Raw genomic sequence first — 19,555 nt, forward strand, 5'->3', positions numbered from 1 at the left:
TAATATTTTTTTAATTTTACAAGCATCATTGAAACATGAAGAGAAATGAGTAAGTAACATTGATTTTCCTTTAATGAAACATACAATATTCAAGGCTATCCAACAGGCTTGAGTTTAATGGTTCATTGCCATGTCCTGATCTATAAAATCATTTCCACTAATGCCATTCATCAACATGAATTATATCTTACAAACCTAAATTCAAACACAATACCAACTTTTATATCAACTTTTTGGGTGTCTATTTAATTTGCCAAAACATTTACTGCAGATAGAAATGTAAATACAAAACATTTTAGGAATTTTAGAAATTAAGCCAGTATGGCTTAGAGATCTGATTATACTCACATTGTTCACCAATATTTCTTCTGCATGTTGAATTTTACAATTTTTTTTAAAAAGTTCATTGCACATTTCCTTTTTACATACTTTTTGCCGATGACAAAACCCATGGCCATTACCTATGGTGTTTTAGGAACATGGAAAGTTGCAGACTAATATATCTGGAATACCTTAAGTTGCAGAAGAGATAGATAATGGTTACAACTGCCAGTGTGAAGTATTTTTGGGGTATTAATTGTGCTCACTCTTTTTATGATCATTGTTGAAAGATGTATTTATGCAATTGAAAATTAGTATCTATTAGACCTTCATTTAAAGTCAAAAGAAAATTGCTCCTACTGAGAAAATAGAAGTTGTTTGTGCTGAAACAGGGGAAAATCCTGTTTTGGAGACTCTGAAGCCTTCATGGGAAAATGAGGAAAGCTGCCTGATTAGCCCTTCTTCAGTCACACCCCAAGTTGCTGTTTGGGAAGCTACCAGAAGGGTGTCAGCTGGATCAGAAGATATTTCTTTGGGATAGTCTGCTTGAGAAAGGAGTTATAGGAATGAATAGTTTTTGAATGGCTCCCAAGAGCACTGACAATGTGAAAATAACCTGAGATTGTGGTGCCATTGGAACTGCAATGCAATGGTTTGCATCCAACATGAATGTTTTTTCAATTCTCAAAGCTTAGGTGAAAACCTCTCCCAAAATACTAGAAAAAGGGAAATGATTTCGGGTATGTAAAAAGGAAATGTGCAATGCACTTTTTTTAAAAAAATTGTAAAATTCAACATGCAGAAGAAATATTGGTGAACAATGTGTGGGAAATGATTTCAAGGGAAATGATTTCAACCCGATTCCACAATTAGAGGGTTTGTATTTTGCCTCTATATATTCAAAGTTCTGCTTAGAGCATTATTTCAGTACCTTTGAACACAAATTTTGAGAACCAACTGATTTAATATGACATATTATGAATTGTGAGGGACACATCCAACGTAAATATATTTTGGAGCAAGCATTTGTAATTTCTGTAGGGCCAAGGGTCAATCTTTTTTTTAAAAAAAATAGTATATCAGGGATCATATTTACCAAAACAGATGTGGGCTCAAGACAAAAGAAACTAATTCAGGACAATACAATTAAATATACTAAAAGGATGATTTGGTAGCACTCTTCGGAGGAGTTGTGAGGATCTGAGCTGCCATTTCTAGCTTTGGGTTTTGTGCTCGTTCTACTACATCTTCAGTACGTCTTTCTCCTTGCACCTTTGGAGAAAGGCTAGATTGAAAGTGGGCTTGCTTGTACTGTATTCCATATTGGATTAAAGGCAGGATATACATCTATTATATTAGCTCAATTGAAGGGCTCAAGAAATGATCGGGAGAAAGAATGCTTACAGCTAAACTGAAGTCTTCAGATGATAACAGTGGAAAGCTGTTGAGTATTAGGGGAAGCACCATTGCATTATGGCTTTTGGATGATGGCTCCTGTCTATTTATGGAGCAACTGGTTTCCAGAGGGAAAAATACTTACCAGTTAGTTCAACTAATAAAATAAGCTTGGACCTAACCCTAACCTTTGAAAGCTGTTTTTAAGAAATCTAGAAGATAATGAGTGCAGAAGGCATGGCAATGGGATTATGACATCATGCAGGTGGGTGAAAGGCGGCAAGGGCACTTCCATTGGATGTTCAGTTAATCACCAAAATATCTGGGAAATAGTGTTTCTTTTATCGATTTTTCACTAGACTTTGGAAGACCTCAGGATTTCTAGAAGATGCAAAAATATAGAGTATCCACCTGTTCCAGGGCGACTTTGCAATATCTTTGAGTTTTCACTTGTCCTACTTGTATGACTGACCACTTTTCCACAGGGTCCAGAGACGCACATTTTGTATGGAAAAAAAATGGGCAAAAAATGGCAAACTGTGTGAAAGAGCAAACCCACGTGCTGTCCAACGGGCGAGTGCATCTCTTAAGCTGGGTGAAAGATGCCATAGCACACAATTCAGAATACACTTGCCTGCTGATCTCAAAATCTGGGAACAAAGCTTCTACCTCTTCTATCACTGTAGAAGGTAACGGGTCTCTTTTGGGCAGTGACTTTTTTTTCTTCAGATTTCAAGATGTCACACAGAGCTCTAAAGCCAATGCTACTCACAAAGAACCCTGAAGCAGAAAGTCATGAGCTGATCAAACCTAATGGGCCAGATTGGCTGCTCATTTCAGGTAACAAAAAGGGGACCCAGTGGGAATACACAGATTAATGATGTCAAGAATGCTGACTTGTTCCAACACAAGCAAATTGGCATCTATGCAAAATTAGCAGTTGTGGTTAAAGGATGCAGCTGCATTGTTGCTGAGCAGAAGAAAACTTGGCAGCCTCCCGATAATTTAACACAAAAATGCTGAAATGAGCACGTGTGGGTGCCTGGGCTCTAGCTAGAAATATTTTTCTATCAGTGTTATTGCACAATATACTAAGTTGCTTTTAGATAACTCCCTTTTTATCTAAATAAAGCTTACAAAATAAGTAACATCCTTGCTAATCGATTATTTGAACGGCTATGTAAACGTTAAATATTTTCATAGCATCATATGCTTGCCCTAGATCTTTATAAGGGAACATATTATATAATTTTAAAAAAATATAAATATTTGAATGTTTAATAAGCATCTAACCCAAATCCCTCCCTCCATTGCTTACTATTTTTAGGTAGCAACTATCAAGACACCTGGTCAAGAGAGTTTGCTAGCTGGAGAAGTGTTATTGGTGATCATGAGAAACTGTTGGAAAATTGGAAAAATATATTGGTAGGTGTTACATACAGGGCAGGTGGATTTGCATTTTGTTTAGATGAAGGAAGGGCATTTCATTTTGGCAGGTTGCCTAGAAGAAATTGTCAGAATTGTCTTAGTGCAGCACTGTTAGCATTTTCGCCACAAAACAGAAACACTGCAAGTCACAACGTACAACATTATTTGGGAAGTCTCGGGCTGGTCAGTTATCATTTCTAAATTCATATTAGTTATTTTGAAACCTGGCAAACCAACCTGTTATTTTTCTCAATTGCCACATTGGCAATAGCTAGCGATAGTTTGGATGTTTTTCTATATCCAGATCATCTTTCTTGTACTTTCATGATTCACCCTTAGGCACTCCACCGAATTCATATTGCCAAAAGCAGCAAATACACTGAAGAAAACCCATATTGTTAGCTCACTTTCATCATAAAATCCTTATTCCAGAATGCTCACAGAGCCAATTCAAAGGACCCACAGCAGTCTAATATGACTGTAGTAGTTCAGAGTGCACTTTTATGAATTGCATGCTTACTAGTTTATTGAGAAGTTGGTGTAGTGGTCCATGACTATAATAAAAACTGAATTGAAATTGAGAATTTGAGGTGAACATGCAAATACTTAATTCCATGTAGAAAGTAAGATTTATGATCAGCAAGCTCAGGGACAAGCTGTTAAATCTATTACTGTATATTACTCATAATTAAAAGGCTTCTTCTGGTTCATATTTATTTAGGACAGTTGCAACAAAAATGGCAGTGTGAGATGCTAAAAGTGTTCTTGAAAAAGATACTCTGACATCGAACTAGATCAGGTATGACCCGTGCATCAATCATTCTAGAGCAGAAGACAGCAGTGAAAATAGCCTGTTACTTTATCAGCTGATATGAACAGTGTCTACTGAAGTGCTGCTATCAAGTGCTTGGTAAATATCCCCATGCTGAGAAAAAGAATGTTACATGATGTGCATGACTGCATTACCCGATATTTAATGAATTCCATGACCAATGACTTCGGTTTTTGCCTATTCAAAACAACAATTCCAGCTGGGCTAACTGTAAAGTACATGGAATTTCACTGCACTATATATTTATTAAGACAATATAATTCTGGCAAGGTAGCTCTTTCAGTTTAGTCTGGTTAGTTGCCTGTGGAACCCTTTGAGTAAAATGGATTATGCCTGCAAATAACTTCTGAAACATTCAATTATTTCTTCAAGTGGATTTTTATAACCAAGTTGTCATTCTGAAGCCTAAAATGATTGATCTGCTGAATCAAGTAATACAAAACAGTTTTCTTTTAACAATTAAATATATATTTTGACAAAAGTAAATGAAAACTCTGCAACTGCCACAACCACACTATACCTAAAGGTGAAGATGGAGTATGACTAGCTAAAATTGCACAATTATCTTGCTCAGAGCTAAGTTACGCCAATTCACATGCAAAACACTTTGCTTCAGTTTACAAACTTCGCTTGGAAACCTGGTAGAAGAGTTGCTAAAACATACTGTGTGATCAGTCTTCTATGGATGTGTAGAATACAACCACATATTAAATCAAGTCATCCACTCAAGTCAAACAAGATGAAATCGGCTTCCCTGGGTTTTAAATTTCTGTTAGCCGAATTCACAGAATTTTTACAGAATATGCAGAAATTCATAGTGATGCCACACGGTAAATTACATCATTCCCAATTATCCGTAATCTTACCAAATCCTTGAGGCACACATGCTGGCCCCATTCTGGACCCATGCTTAGATGAAGGGTTTTCCTGTTCCCCCATTCTATCTTCAAAACTGCGTATTTCAATATACAGAGAACCCAATGACAATTCACAACTTCTTGCTATAGAATAGAAAACTACCTTAAATAATGCCAGAAATGATAACTTTCGTTTGCTAGGAAATGTAGAAAGTGTTGCTGACTAGAAAAATATTACAAAGAATCACAGTTCGAACTATCTTATGCTATCTCCAGTGTTATAACACAGCAGTGACTTTTAAGATATTTTATTATAGATCGAGGTAGCTTACAGATGCTCTCCAATTCTCTTTTTTTTTGCATCCACCAGAATATCTTCCAACCACAATTGTTCAAAATTAGTGGTGCAGTTTCCACATTAAAACATAAAACTTCTTACTAAAAACCTGACAACTTTTTAAGTAAGAAAGATATGTTTTCAAAATTTGATGAACAATGAAAAAAAAACCCACTGTTTTTAAAAAATGTTAAGTGCATTCCTTGGCAAAAGACAACTTGCCCCAATAACCTGCACTAATAATGAAGGAAGATTTTTATTGTATCAGTTTTTGTTGAAGGAAGATATAAAAACTTTAACCAAATTCCCTTATCAGTACTTATCGAATGTAATCACTAATAAAGGAGCAAATAGGATTTGGAAATCGCAAGTACGACTGGAATGTTATGAAAATTACAGTGAAAATTTCCACTTTTTAAAAGGCACACAAAGAAGTACATAAGAAAAGCAGCATTTTCTCTGTGAAACTGGCCAGTAATAGCATCAATACCCGATGTTATTTTAGTGCAAACATTTTTTGCAATATAAGAGGCATACTGCAAACGAAGTTGTTTTACAGTTGTACAATTATTCAGTTGTCTCAAGACACAGAAATATTGGAAAGCTTATCATAAAGTGGCCCAAAATAGAATTATCCTCCATATCCCTCTGGCAAAAATAAGAATGGCTAAACCTTCTGAGCAAGGGGTGTCGAACTCCCACACAATTGGTTCTTCTGGTTAAAACCAAACTTCTGGCTCCATTGGAGAAAAAAAAAAGTTATGCCGATAGATCAGGCTAACTTCTCTCCAGCTTCTAAGTTTACTTGGGGTCTGGAAAGCTAATACAAGAGACTGGATTTTTAAGACAGGGGTCCTCAACTGCTGAGCTGCAGCCCACTACCGGTGTGTGACCTGTTTGGAACCGGGCTACACAAGTGGCGGGTGAGAACATGCACAGGTGCAAAGCTCCCTTCATGCAACCGGCAGCTGCTCACACAATGACCCTTTACATTTTTTTTCTCTGCTAAATTGAGCTGTGCCTTTATCATGGATATATGAGCAAAACTGTAGAAAAGCATGCTTAGTAAACTCAAGTCATTTCACATCGCCTGCTTCTCGTCTTGCACTGCTGCCCTCTTTCTGTACAACAGAATCCTGCTAACTTTCTAAAGATAGCCATTAACAGAGAAATTACTTTGTATACAAAAAAGTAAGCTATCTTATGACGAACCTTTTCTGTATCTATGACTATACCACCAAACTCCCTTTTACAAACCTGTAATCCCTTAATCTGGAGTAGAGTCAGGGCGATGGAGCTGAGCATTTTACTGGTTGGACACTCTTCCTAACAGCACGTGAAGTTTACAGCAGATTTTTTTTTTTCTTTGCACCCTAGGAGAGAAATATCTGCTGCTACCTAGGATTGGGAGATCAGATGTCATGGTTCCGCTAAATGAGACAGTTCAAACAAATTGCAGGCATTATCTATCTAAAAAGTCTTAGTAATGAAACAAAACATCCGCACTCATGGAGGGATGCCAGAATCTGACCTCTCCTCTCCTTGATAAGTCATATCCTGCACAATCTCCCTCCCCTAATTACACGTCATAAATCACATTCACCAATTAGTTTTACATATGAAGTTACACTTCCCCTTGACATCAGCATCTTCACCACTAGGCCACCTCGCCACACATGACTGTAATCTACCATCAATATTTAACAAACTGTTGAAGGTTTAGTTGACAGTTGAGAGGACCCCATTCAGGATATTAGCAATAAATATATTTGTAGACTCCAAGGCTGTACACGGTCCTCAAAAGTTCTATAATGGGACAGAATAGGAAAATACAGTACCAATAAATTAATGATTATTCTCTATGTATTTAATAATTCCACTTTGCTTCTACCATCTTTTAATTACACACCCATGACCTACACCAAATTGCTCCATCACAAAATAAACCAGGTGGCAGTATTGCATTTTTGTTTTGCTAATTTGCATATATCCAAACAATCATTATGTGTTAGCATATTTTATATATATTTACAATAATGTCTGGGAGAAAAATCAAGGGTGTTCCCTTCTCTTTTTTCATCTCATATTACTATTTTATGCACAGCTATCACACAGAGAAAAAGATACCACTTACAAGGATAATGCAGCTCATTTGTATCAATCCAGACTTAAGTGATATAATTATAGGAAATTATGAGAACAGTGATTGGAGACTCTGTGCTTATACAGAGCAGAGTTAACAGTCTGGCATTCAGCTAAAGGTGATTTCTTTACAGTATTGCTATATGAAAATACAAACAAACCAGATTCAATTCCTGACTCATTCTGTATTCCATTTGGATGAGCCAAGCACTTTCGCTGAGTCTACCCTCGAAGGGAAGTTAATGGCTCTGAATTCTTTGGCATTAAATTATCTCAGAAATTCAACTGTGGGTTTTATATCCTATGTTACAGATAATTAAATTTAGATAATTCGCTATTTACAAATCTATATACACTCACACAAACACAGAGACATAAAGTAAAAGTCAATAATGCCAAAGAAGGTAGTCTTGATTTACTGAGGCTCCTCAACACCCAAGGGCAACATGCCAGAGGTTGACAGTTTTTCCAGCTCCAGAACGTAAGGATTATATTCCTCTTCAAGCTTTTGCTTCCAGATCTTAACTAGAGGTGCAAACAAACAAAACACAAAAAGATTTTCCTCTGGGCAAAGGCATATGAACAACAATTATGGACTCTAGTTCTTACAAAGGCTATAACATAAAAGGCAGGAAGGCATGTATTACTATGCTTTTGAGAATACTAAAGTTGGAAAAATGGTTCCTCAGGGTAGCTAACTAGTAACTATTTCCTACTCAAATCTTGCAGGTCTTGTATTGATCCAGGCTCACAAAAATACGCATAATCATTCATAAATAAAATGATAGTTTTCTAATGAAGGAAACTATAAATAACAATCCATTATAATAGGGCTATTTTTTATGAAATGAGTGTTTTCATTTATTAAGAACATCGACTATATGCTAAATAACAGTTTGGTTAAAATAATATTTTTAATTATCACTTTAAAAGCTATGTAAGACAGCTTGTAGGCCATCCATGTTCCCAATAAGATTCTAATTAATCCATCATTTGAGACAATTTATCAGATAAAGTGCCCAAACGGGTGGCAGAATTTAGACAACTTTGGATGATCTCAAAAAGCAGGGTTGGATAGGTTATCTGAAAAGGATCAGCAGGGCTAGAATGGGAAGACAACAACAACAACAACAAAAATCACAAGCCACTGCTATAATGTTGTATGAAATCTAGATTAATGCTTCCATAGAATCATCAGAAGTTGAACTTGACACAAGGAAGATGACTTAATTAGCAAAAGTGGAACACTATACAAATACCACCAAAAGCTGCTGATGGCACCAATAACTAGATCATGAAGAATAAAAACTAGAAAACACTCTTTGGCAGCATTCAGGTATTAGTTGAATGGTTCAATACTTCAGGCACAAGAATTCTTGAAGGAAGTAAAGAGCAACACATCATCCTATAAAAAATAGTTGCTAATCTGTCCTATCTAATATATTAATACAGCAGTTCCAACCTTTCTGGCATCAGGGACCAGTTTTGTGAAAGACAATTTTTTTCATGGACCTGAGAGGGTGGGTGGGGAATGGTTTTGCATGCAACCTAGAGCACATGCATGCACTCGCTTCGCTTGCTTTCCCGCTGCTTGCGAGGCCCAGTTCCTAACAGGTTGTGGACCAGGGGCTGGAGACCCTTGTATTAACATATTTCTTGGTCAGTACAGCACAATATGGCCTGGGTTCAGAAGAATCACTGCTATCAGAAATGAAGAAATAAAACAAGTACGGTGGTGGAAGAATCTAGAGCACTGATTCAATCTTTTCTTATAAGTGATACCAAACATAACTCTGAGAAGGGTATTCAACTTTAAATACACATTCTATCACAAATGAAACCAACAAGGTAAATGTGGTTTTGCTTGGTTTCTCCTAAAGAGGCAGTCTCCATTCTGGATATCTGTAGTACAGATAGTCCTTGACTTATGACAGTAATGGAGCCTGCCCATCCATGCCGGACATCAAGGACTACATTAAATGAAATACCTAATAACCTCCCTGCCCCTGGTTTCCCCAATGCATTCATTAGGTCATTAGGTAGAGCATGGGGTGAGTCAGGGATGGGAGAAACCGAGGGAGGCCTAGTGCAGGCCCAGGCACTCCCAGGAGGCCTCCTCCACCCTCTTAAGATACCCCATGCTCTGCCTCCTGCCCCTTGGTTTCCCCAAAGCCCTATGGGCCTCCTCCATACTCCAGCCCATCACTGTTTGCGGTATGACAGGCCATTTCACAAACATTCAGAGTTACAATGCACACCTCGAAAGCTAAATATGAATCTGTTTCAGAGTTACAAATTCTGCAGCACCCCTGCAGCCATTCACCCTTATGACCATCCAGAGACGCTGCAGCAACCCCCCCCCCCCATTTCTCTCCCATTCTGCCCAGCCAGGTCCTCAGAGGCACTGGGCCTGCTTTGCCAACATACTGGGTACCATGCACTCCTCCCCATCCCCACTCCCCTGTTACTCTTTGCTTATCTTTTGACAAGCTCAGGAAGTCAGGGTAGAGAAGGCCGCTCCCTCGTTCGGCCATGTGGCACAATCAAGAAGATAAAATCCAGTCACTTTTGCCTCTGTTGTAATCCTTCCCTCTCCAGCCAGCATAAACCACTAGAATTTCTTCTTAGCTCTGCCAGTGCTAGCTGTACACTAATGGCGCTAAGAAGAAATCGCACCTATTTTGGTTCCTTGCAAGCCTTTCCTCCCCAGCTAGCATAAATCAGTAGTAATTTACCCTGGCTGGGGAGGAAGGGATTGCCATGGGAGCAAAAGAGATGGGATTTATTCTTTGCTCTACCAGCATTAAGAGTAGCGTAAAGCTAGCACTGGTGGCGCTAAGAAAACATGCATATATTGATTCCATGCAAGCCTTTCCTCTCTGGCCAGCTTAAATCACTACCATCTCTTCTTAGCGCTACCAGCGCAAGACTAAAGTAAAGTTAGAGCTGACAGCACTAAGAAGAAATTGTACTGATTAATGCTGGCTGGTGCCACTAGTGTAAAGCTAGCACTGGCGGAGCAAAGAAAAAATTCTAGTGGTTTATGCTGGCTGGCGAGACAAGGATTACAACGGAGGCAAAAGTGACTGGATTTCATCTTCTTGATTGTGCCACGTGGCCGAACGAGGGAGCGGCCTTCTCTACCCTGACTTCCTGAGCTCATCGAAAGATAAGCAAAGAGTGACAGGGGAGTGGGGATGGGGAGGAGTGCATGGTACCCAGTATGTTGGCAAAGCAGGCCCAGCACCTCCGAGGACCTGGCTGGGCAGAATGGGAGAGAAATTGGGGGGGGGGGGAATTTGCTGCAGCGTCTCTGTGGACGGTCATAAGGGTGAATGGCTGCAGAATTTGTAACTCTGAAACAGATTCATATTTAGCTTTTGAGGTGTACATTGTAATTCTGAACGTTCGTTAAATGGCCTGTCATACCTCAAGGATTACCTGTATTTATTTTTGGGTATTATACTACTTTAGTATTCTGCTACAGAAGTCTCAAGGCAAGACTGGTTTAAAAGGCAGTCGCTGACATCACTCTAAAGATTGAAGCACAAATTGCAGCTAGCTTTAACAAACCCAGATTAACATCATCAGGATTTGAAGAATTAAATGACATATTCAGCTACCACAAAGTAATGTGCAAAATTTGCAACTGAAGAATATTCCAGAACATTCTATTCTCCCGGAACTCAACGTCTAAGACTCCTAAAACAGCTTTGGGTTTAACAAATTTACTTTTGAAAATTTTGAATTATTCCAAGAATGGCATGGTTGTAGTGAGAGAAGAGAACATTCTAGAGTTCTCTAGAACATTCTGTAATTACTGAATTGTGGTACCTATGCTATCATAAAAACTGTTCACCTTAAAAATGAAAATGTACAGATGAACTGAAAAGAATGTACATATTTAAACCAAGACCCTGAAAACTCACTGTAATTTGGGACATCCTCTTCAGACTCTTGAAGGGGCACTATAACAACGTCTAGTCCAGAATACTTTTTCTGATGGGTTTGGAGTGTACAGTCACTTTGTTTTACTTCTTCACTTGACTCCTTCTCTAAAGCTGAAATCATCTCCTTGTAGGCCAGCCTTGCTTCCATTGTCAATTCCACCATTTTGTGAAAGTAGTCCTAATTTATAAGAAAGGGGAAATTTGCACTGATATAATATAATATAACTGATTATCCCAAAACAGCATAGTTCAATGTTCAGGGATTAGACAGCTCAACAGTATCAAGCTGTCATGTGTTCCCAAGTTCAATGGTATCTGGAAATCAAGGGTTTGGGTTTTTTTTTAAAGGCTAAAACACCAAACACAAGGGACTACAAAAATGATTTTGGAAAATAGCATTTTATAAAACACAGGAAATTAAAGTGCTTGAACTGCCTACTGAAATTGCGTATAGTAACATTATATAAAATCTGCCAGCAATCAGAATCTATAAGTGCAGCACACTGAAGCCAAAACACTGTTGTAGAAAAACTGTAGCGATGATACCTATGTAAAAATTCAATCCATATTATAGTGCCTCTGCATGTCTCTGTGGTCAAGATCATAATTGTATGTGAAAATAAACACTATTTACATGAACTGAGCATGATACAAATAAAACTGTACAGATAAGTAAGACCAGTTTGCTTATTTTTGTTTCAGGGAAAGTCCACCTTAGGAATTCTGAAGCCATGAAGTTTCTTGATTTATCAGTAACTTGCATAGTATTTAGAAATAGGGGCTTATTTATAAGAACAAAGGGCAACTTGTTATACTAATGGTTTTAATAAGTTCATCATCTAGAAATATAAAGTTAAACTAGGCAGCAAAAGATTTTGTCATCTTGATAAACAGCCCAGATGCTGCACCAATATAAAGGAATGGACTGATGCTAATAAATCAACAATGGCAATCACAGTTGGATACTGCAAGAGAAAGATGTATTAGAGCAGACATGTCAAACTCGCGACGTCATGTGACGTTGTGCAACGTATCGGGACAGTTTTGCCATTGCCGGCAATGGGGTGGGCGTGGCTTCCGGATGATGTATCCGGCCCGTGGGCTGGGAGTTTGACACCCCTGTATTAGAGGCATACAATTAGCATAGGTATTGAAATGATTTCCCTAGGTTATTTAATAATTTATCCTCACCAAAGATACACAAATTGAGTAGGCATTTGAACATGTGATACTAAAGGTGGGAAGGAGATACTAAAATTAAATTGAAAATTAATTTTTCCTGACTTTGGGAAGTTGGGGGCAGTTGGGAAATATGTATATCTTCTCTTGTAAGGAACCATGGATTAATCAATTATCTTTTCTTAAAATGTTTTTATTCAGTATGTCTTGTTTACAGGTGTAATATATTATGTTTTGAATTATATGGAGTAATTGGGTCATGGGAAACGTGCACTGATTTCTTTCTTCAAACAAGTTAGAAATAATACTCTGCTACAGTCACAAAGGCATTTGTGTAGGAAAGCAAAGAGGAAGTAATTTGCTGAAATTTCAGACACAAGCACAATTTTCTTCATGTCACTCAATAGTTATTATTATAAAGGAATATCTGACATATACACCTTTGAGGCAAAACCCTTTTCTCACTGCAATAATGCCTGCTTGCTAATCAATCCATGTCTTCTGTGCAGAGCCCTGACTCAATGAAAGTCAACTTTTATTTGAAAAGAATTGCTTCCGAGAGTGAGATGGGCAGCATATAAATCCAATAAACAGAGTTACCTGTAACTGTGAAGGCAAAAACTTTCTTCTTGCAGACATCTGCACTGAACCAATAGGTAACTGAGAAGTAATCATGAACAAGCCATTCTGCATTGCTCTAACACCAGAATAGCAACAGCAACAGCGCTTAGAGCCAGGGGTAGGCAACCTTGGCTCTTTTATGACTCGTGGACTTCAACTCCCAGAATTCCTAAGCCAGCATAAGCTGGCTCAGGAATTCTGGGAGTTGAAGTCCACGGGTCATAAAAGAGCCAAGGTTGCCTACCCCTGGCTTAGACTTTATACCGCTTCATAGTGCTTTACAGCCCTCTCTAAGCAGTTTGCAGAGTCAGCATATTACCCCCAACAATCTGGGTCCTCATTTTACAGACCTTGGAAAGACGGAAAGCTGAGTCAACCCTGAGCCAGCACCAAGTTACTTAAGGGCACAGAAAAATGCCCTGGATTACTGACAGGCATCTTTTTAAATGCTAGCAGTAGCTGTTGCAATACTAACAATTAAGACTTTTTTTTTTTATTTAAAAAGTTTTAACATACAATTTTCCTTTAAAAATCCCCCCTCCCCCTCCCTTCTCCCTCCCCCCCTACCTCTCCCCCCTCCCCCCCTCCCCCCCGACTTCCCAGAGCTAAATACAAGGTATATAAAAAAAAACAATCATAAACAACCATATACTAACATCCATAAACTCTAAAATCCATCCCTCTCTAGCTTATATAGGATAATATATATATATATATATATTAAATAATAGAAAAACAAAAATAGAAAAAGAAGAAAAGAAAGAAGACTTATTCAAATGCTACATGAAACTTCTTAACCCTATAAATCCATTTTCTCCATTCCATAATATAACGTTCTTGCGAAAAATCTTAGGCCAAAATCTACACCATCTCTGCCAGGTCAAAAATCTTTGAAGTCACTCTCCTATAATCGGCAGTTCCTCTTTCTTCCATTACTGAGCTATCAAAAGTCTTGCTGCCGTAATATATTCCACCAAATTTTTATCCAAAAAGCCTTGATCTTTTTACAAGTCCACCATACATGAAAATATGTAACATCTTCATCTCCACATCTCCAACATTTTGGCTGATAGTCCGGATACATACTTGCAAACTTTTTAGGATCTAAATGCCATCTATAAAGCATGTTATAAAAGTTCTCTCTTTACGTTCCTAACCCAAATCTTTTCCCACGTGTCCATTGCGATAACTTCCTAGATGTTCGTTGTGGAAGTTCCATAGACTTCTGCTGGTCTTGCTCTTTTATTATTTTCTTTTTGATCGTTTTAAAGCAGCACGCGTCACCCTCCGCTCTCCAGGATCATCCAAAGAAATTGTAGCTTGATCTCCTCCAGCACCATTCTCCTCTGTCTGTCCATCCTCAGTCTCTTGATGTTCTCCTTCTCCAGATCCCTTTGCAGCTTCCAGAAGTGATAATGAGGTTGCTTTTAAAACGTTATTATAAAAATCTCGCGCCTGCATCACAGTAATCAGACGGTACCTTTTACCTTCATACATCACCATCAACCCAACTGGAATCTCCCATCTGAACCTTATATCTCGTTGCTTGAGCTCTTGCACGAGGAATATAAAATCCTTCCTTCTCCTTAAAATCTTTGGAGGAATTTCTTTTAAAACCAAAACTTCTTGATCAGCAATCACCACTTTAGAATCATAGGCAACTTGTATAACTTCATCTCTAATTTCCCTCTTAGTAAAATAAACCACCACATCTCTAGGCAGCTTTCTCTGTCTTGCAATCCATGAATTCACACGAAACACTTTATCCATGCCTCCCTTTATTTCAGATGCTGGCTGATTCAATACCACTTCCAGAGCCTCAGAAATCAGCTGCTTTAGATCTTCCTTAATATTCTCTTTTAAACCTCTAATTCTAACAGCAAACTGCATCTGGTAATATTGAGCAAGACTCAATTCTCTGTCCATTTTGTCTCTTAAATCTTCATTCTCCAGTACTTTTGCTTCTAATATGGCATTCTTTTGAGTCAAATCTTCCACTTTTTCCTCCAATTCTTCCACACATTCAGCCACTTTATACACTGAGGACAAAATGTCTACCTTCATCACCCTGAACTTCTGTTCCATCCTCTCTTCCATTCTCTCCTCCAATTTCTCCAATTTCGCCTCCATCTGTGCAAATTTATCACCCATTGATTCCAGAATTACCTGGGCATGTTTTTCAAGAGCATCTTGTAAATCCTTCGATGTCAATACATCAGGAAGATGCAACGCCTGCAATGATGATTGTTGTACCGGAGAAGTTCCAGCACTCCGAAGAGTTTTTGAGGGAGGTTTAGCCGCCATCTTTTTCACTTGTGACGCACTTTCACTTTAAGTTTAAAAAGTCCATCAAGCTAGAGAGTAGAATATAATAATCCTCTTCACCTTTTCCTCTTGTACCGCTCTGCCTGCTCCTTTTATTCCATAGTCCTTCCTTCAGGCAGGGGTGGTCGCAGACGCCTGGCTCTGCTCCATGAAGTCCGGAGCAGAGACGCTGACCAGCTGGGAGCCACCCAGGCTACGGGGGAGTTCAATCCTTCAGCCGCCCAAGCTACAAGCTCAGGCGGCCCCGGAGAACTCAACCCCTACCTGGGGCCTCACCCCCTCCTCTTCTCCCGAGGAGAGGGCTTCAAATTCGCCCGAACAGCTGATCGGCGCTGTTTCGGGCGAAAATCACTCAGCTGAGCCGCGGGCAGCCCGGGAAGGCTGTCTCCGGCGCCGCGCAGCCACCGGAAGTCCTAACAATTAAGACTTTTAAAAGCTGAAATTCAAATCCATATTAACAGAAGAGGGCAAACAACGTGCGCAACTCACCTGAGCACCATCGTAGCTGAATATTCCCACCACACTAACAGGCACAATTTTGCCCATGCAGTGCCCTAGAGCTTTGCGATTGAGAGCAAAAACAAATGGAATATTCTGTTCACATGCAGTGTCAATTATGAGATGCAGAGTCTCATCCAACCCACCTGTGATTAAAAAAAAAAACAAATTAAAAGAACGAACTGTTAAAAAGAATTTTGCTGACAAAGTAACTAATTTTTCTTCGTTTCTCTCCTGAGGTATCCCCCAATGCCTCACTAAACTCCATCACAAAAGTGATTTGTTTGCTTCAGGTAAATACATTTTTAATGTTAAAAAAAAACACCTTACCTTTTGACTGACTTTTTTCACAATTTGGAGAAATGATGACACATTTCAACTTCTTCAGCTTTAGGTGTTTCAACACTTCTCTGAGCCCCATAACGACTCTGCGTTTTGTCTTGGCCTTCACAGGGTCTTTCTGATACAGGCGGTCTTGGAAACGAACCAACTCTTTTAGGAGATCTGTAACGCAGCTGTCAACCTCTTTACTAAGCACTTGAGTACAGTAGCTAAAGAAAGAACCAATTGTTTCAGTATTTTAGCAAATGCCCGACTTCCTTCTGTCTCTTTCTTATCCACTCTAATCGAAGAAGTCTACGTTCAGAACAAGTAACTTCTATACCATGAAATAAAAGTACAAAAACACTGAGTAAAAATGCCTTAAGAGAAACATGTGGGGGAAAAACATACATACAAAATAAAGGCAAACTGTCCTCATTTAAAATTTTCCTTATGTACACACAGCTATACCCCGATGTAGTTAAGATTTCTGACATTCAACATTTGGGATGGTAAACCAATACGCTGTGCAACAGTCGTACGGCAACCTAAGCAAAATGGACACCACTGAATGTACAACATCAGAATAAGAGCTCCTTTATAATAGGAAACAGATGATCAAAAAGGTATTAATTTGTTCAGCCAGGTGAAGATTCACTTCCAGGTGAAGACTGTGGAACAGATCATGAATTATTGATGTCAAATATACAAGTTCAACTTTAAAAGTTAAATAAATGCTAAAGAAAGTTTTACCGGGAGAAATACATTCAGAATTTAAGCTCAGTTAAGGGAACAGATGCAACACGCTGATGTGAAAGAGAACCTGAAGAGAGATGAGAAGAGATAAGAGACCCCGTAAAATTCAAAGATTTCAAAGAAATTATTCAAATGACTTGCAGATCAAGCATCAGGATAGCTGGAAAAAGACAAAGGATGAAAGCGAAAGCCTCTGGCAATAAGAAAGATTTACGATAACACAGACTTGCAACATCAAAAAGGAAAGGATTAGATAGTTCAATAATGTAAAAAAAGAAAATGATGTAAACCCCCCACCACAGAAAATGATTTTTAAAAGTCCAGATATCCTTAAAAGATCACCAAAATCACGGGAGAAGTTTCAGCCAAGCTGGGCTTCTTAGTAGTAAACATGAAATCAATTGAATAGAGGCAAATTAAGTTAAAGGAAGTAGGAAAGATAATACAGGTAGCCTTCAAGGTATGAACCTAAGGGAGCCTGCCCATTAGGATTGTCTAAGTCAAAAAATTTGTCAAATGAATCAGACTCAATTTTATAAATTTTTAAAATCAAATTCATTAATTGAATCAAATGGGTTGTTAAAGGAACAAAGATCTGACTCACTAGTTCCTTTGATTTCTTAACTAACATCATGAAGGAGAAAGATACAAGCAATGGTTTCTTCAGCAGAAATGTAGAGCAAGTAATGCTGGACATTAAGGAAGAGGGAAAGAATGAGGATTACAGATTTGGAGACAATTTTAAGAGTGCTGTGGACTGCAAGAAGAACCAAACAGTTTTGGACTAAATAAATTCTAACGTACCCCTTGAATCTAATAATCAGCACAGAATACTTTGGACAAGTGGTATGATGGACTGGGGGGGGGGGAGAGAAAAAAACCCTCTACATTTGGCAACATTGAATAAAGTAGAAAATATCACTGAAATGTCATTGGAAAAGCTATAGATTATTATCTGGAACAAGTCAAGAAGGAAGACATTTGTCCCTACTGATACCAGGGGCTGAATCAAACTGACACCTAACTAACATCATCTGAACCAAACAGTACATGTAAGGATAAGATAGTTTAAAAATGTCAACTTCTTCTCCTGTGAACTAAACATTTCCAATGGAAAAAACGTATCCAAAGGCGCAAATCCATCATTCCATCCTAACATGTAATTTGCTTATAATTAAGGTCATTGCAGAATTTTACTAATCCAGCATGTAGCTGAATGTACGGAGGAAGTCAAATTGGATTTGGAACAGGGCCGTAGAGGCAGCTCCATCCCTTTCTGATCTTCAGGAGTTCAGTTGGAAATCTCAAATCGAAGTTACTTGTTTGAACATGAGTGAAAAAACAATCTTGAACTGCGTGGGAAGCTGTACTACTATTTCAGATCAGTATGAATAGAGCTTTCCTTCAGACACTCACATTACACAAGTTGGGGAGATTAAGAAATGATATCTTCTTCATTCTCTATCCAGTGTGGAAGTTTTTACATATTCAGTTGAACTCTTGAACAGGCCTTGTAAGGATTCTATTCAGATTGCAGCTTTGTGCCAGAACTACCATCAGGCATCTCACTTCACAGAGCTCCCAGGCCGATAACAAAAGCAAGGTTTGAATGACTGGTTTCAATGTACTTACTCTCTAAATCTTCGGCTATGGATTTTGGGAAAGCTGGGTTTCAACTGTGATGCAGCAATGGGATTTTGCACGGAGCCACCAAATTCTGTACATCTCAAGTCCACTTCTGAATTACTCTCGGTCAGAATTACTGGGTACTCTGCAACTTCTTTTACAACTTCTAAGTAAAAGGAAGTTGTATACACAAATGGTTATTTTATTTTAATAGATGAAAAGCCTTAGAAATATTATTGATTAATTTAGGTCAGTTTAAATCTATTAAGGAAGTATTAAAGTTAATCTGGCATGAAAAGTGACAGGCCACATGAGGAGAGATTACAGAAAGGATAGCCATAGAACACGACATTTTACATATTTCTGTTTAAAGTTTAAGCAATCTTTGTACACAAAGCAAATAGTTAACATTTAAAATAATCACATCACCATCCTTCAAAAGCATTGCTTCATATTTATAACTAGTGAGTTAAAATCAATACCAAGAAGGAGAGTGCTCGATCCATTTGTCTGAAAGCCAAACTGAACAATTAGTATGCAATATTCCAAACATTACTAAAATATTCTTATTTTTCTTTGTTCTATGTTCTCATTGCATTTTATATTATATTTATTGTTAAACTTTTTATATTGCTTGAGAATGGTCTGAAGATGTGATACATACACATACTGTACACTAAAGGCAGATGATATGCTAAATATATATAATATACCATGTGTGTGCGTTAGTTATAGTTACATTTAAAATTAGATTAAAACATAAAATAGAAATAATATGTCTTCTTCACATTTTCAAGCTCTTTTAGGTTATAAGAGAAGCTAATTCTTTACTGTTCTTGTTTTAAACTGAACAGTGCCTTTTGCATTTAGAAAACCTGGCAATGCTAAATACCAAGAAGATATAAGCACGGTGCAATGAAGATCAACCTTATCCACTGCAGCTTTTAACTATCTACAAAAGGCCCAA

At 38.1% G+C, this 19,555-nt stretch overlaps 1 protein-coding gene across 3 annotated transcripts in view; it reads right to left on the reverse strand.

The window, feature by feature from the left end:
- Positions 1–3,088: 3,088 nt before the first annotated feature.
- The window catches only part of SECISBP2 (SECIS binding protein 2), a 43,589-nt gene continuing 27,122 nt past the window's right edge, over positions 3,089–19,555 (reverse strand). Inside the window, exons 14-19 of one of the 3 annotated variants that reach the window (XR_014025499.1) lie at positions 18,595–18,754; positions 16,216–16,436; positions 15,877–16,031; positions 11,242–11,440; positions 7,673–7,837; positions 3,089–6,976 (exon numbers count right to left, since the gene is read on the reverse strand). Coding sequence is in view for 1 of the 3 variants with exons in the window: in XM_081320552.1 (XP_081176678.1) it covers positions 7,728–7,837; positions 11,242–11,440; positions 15,877–16,031; positions 16,216–16,436; positions 18,595–18,754 (845 nt within the window). In the remaining 2 variants the exon portion in view is untranslated. Of the gene's footprint in view, positions 7,838–11,241; positions 11,441–15,876; positions 16,032–16,215; positions 16,437–18,594; positions 18,755–19,555 lie in introns of all 3 variants that reach the window. The other 2 variants (XM_081320552.1, XR_014025498.1) reach the window with 2 other exon arrangements.

This window comes from Vipera berus (genome assembly GCF_964194415.1).
Source record: "Vipera berus genome assembly, chromosome: 2".
Classification (NCBI taxonomy): domain Eukaryota; kingdom Metazoa; phylum Chordata; class Lepidosauria; order Squamata; family Viperidae; genus Vipera; species Vipera berus.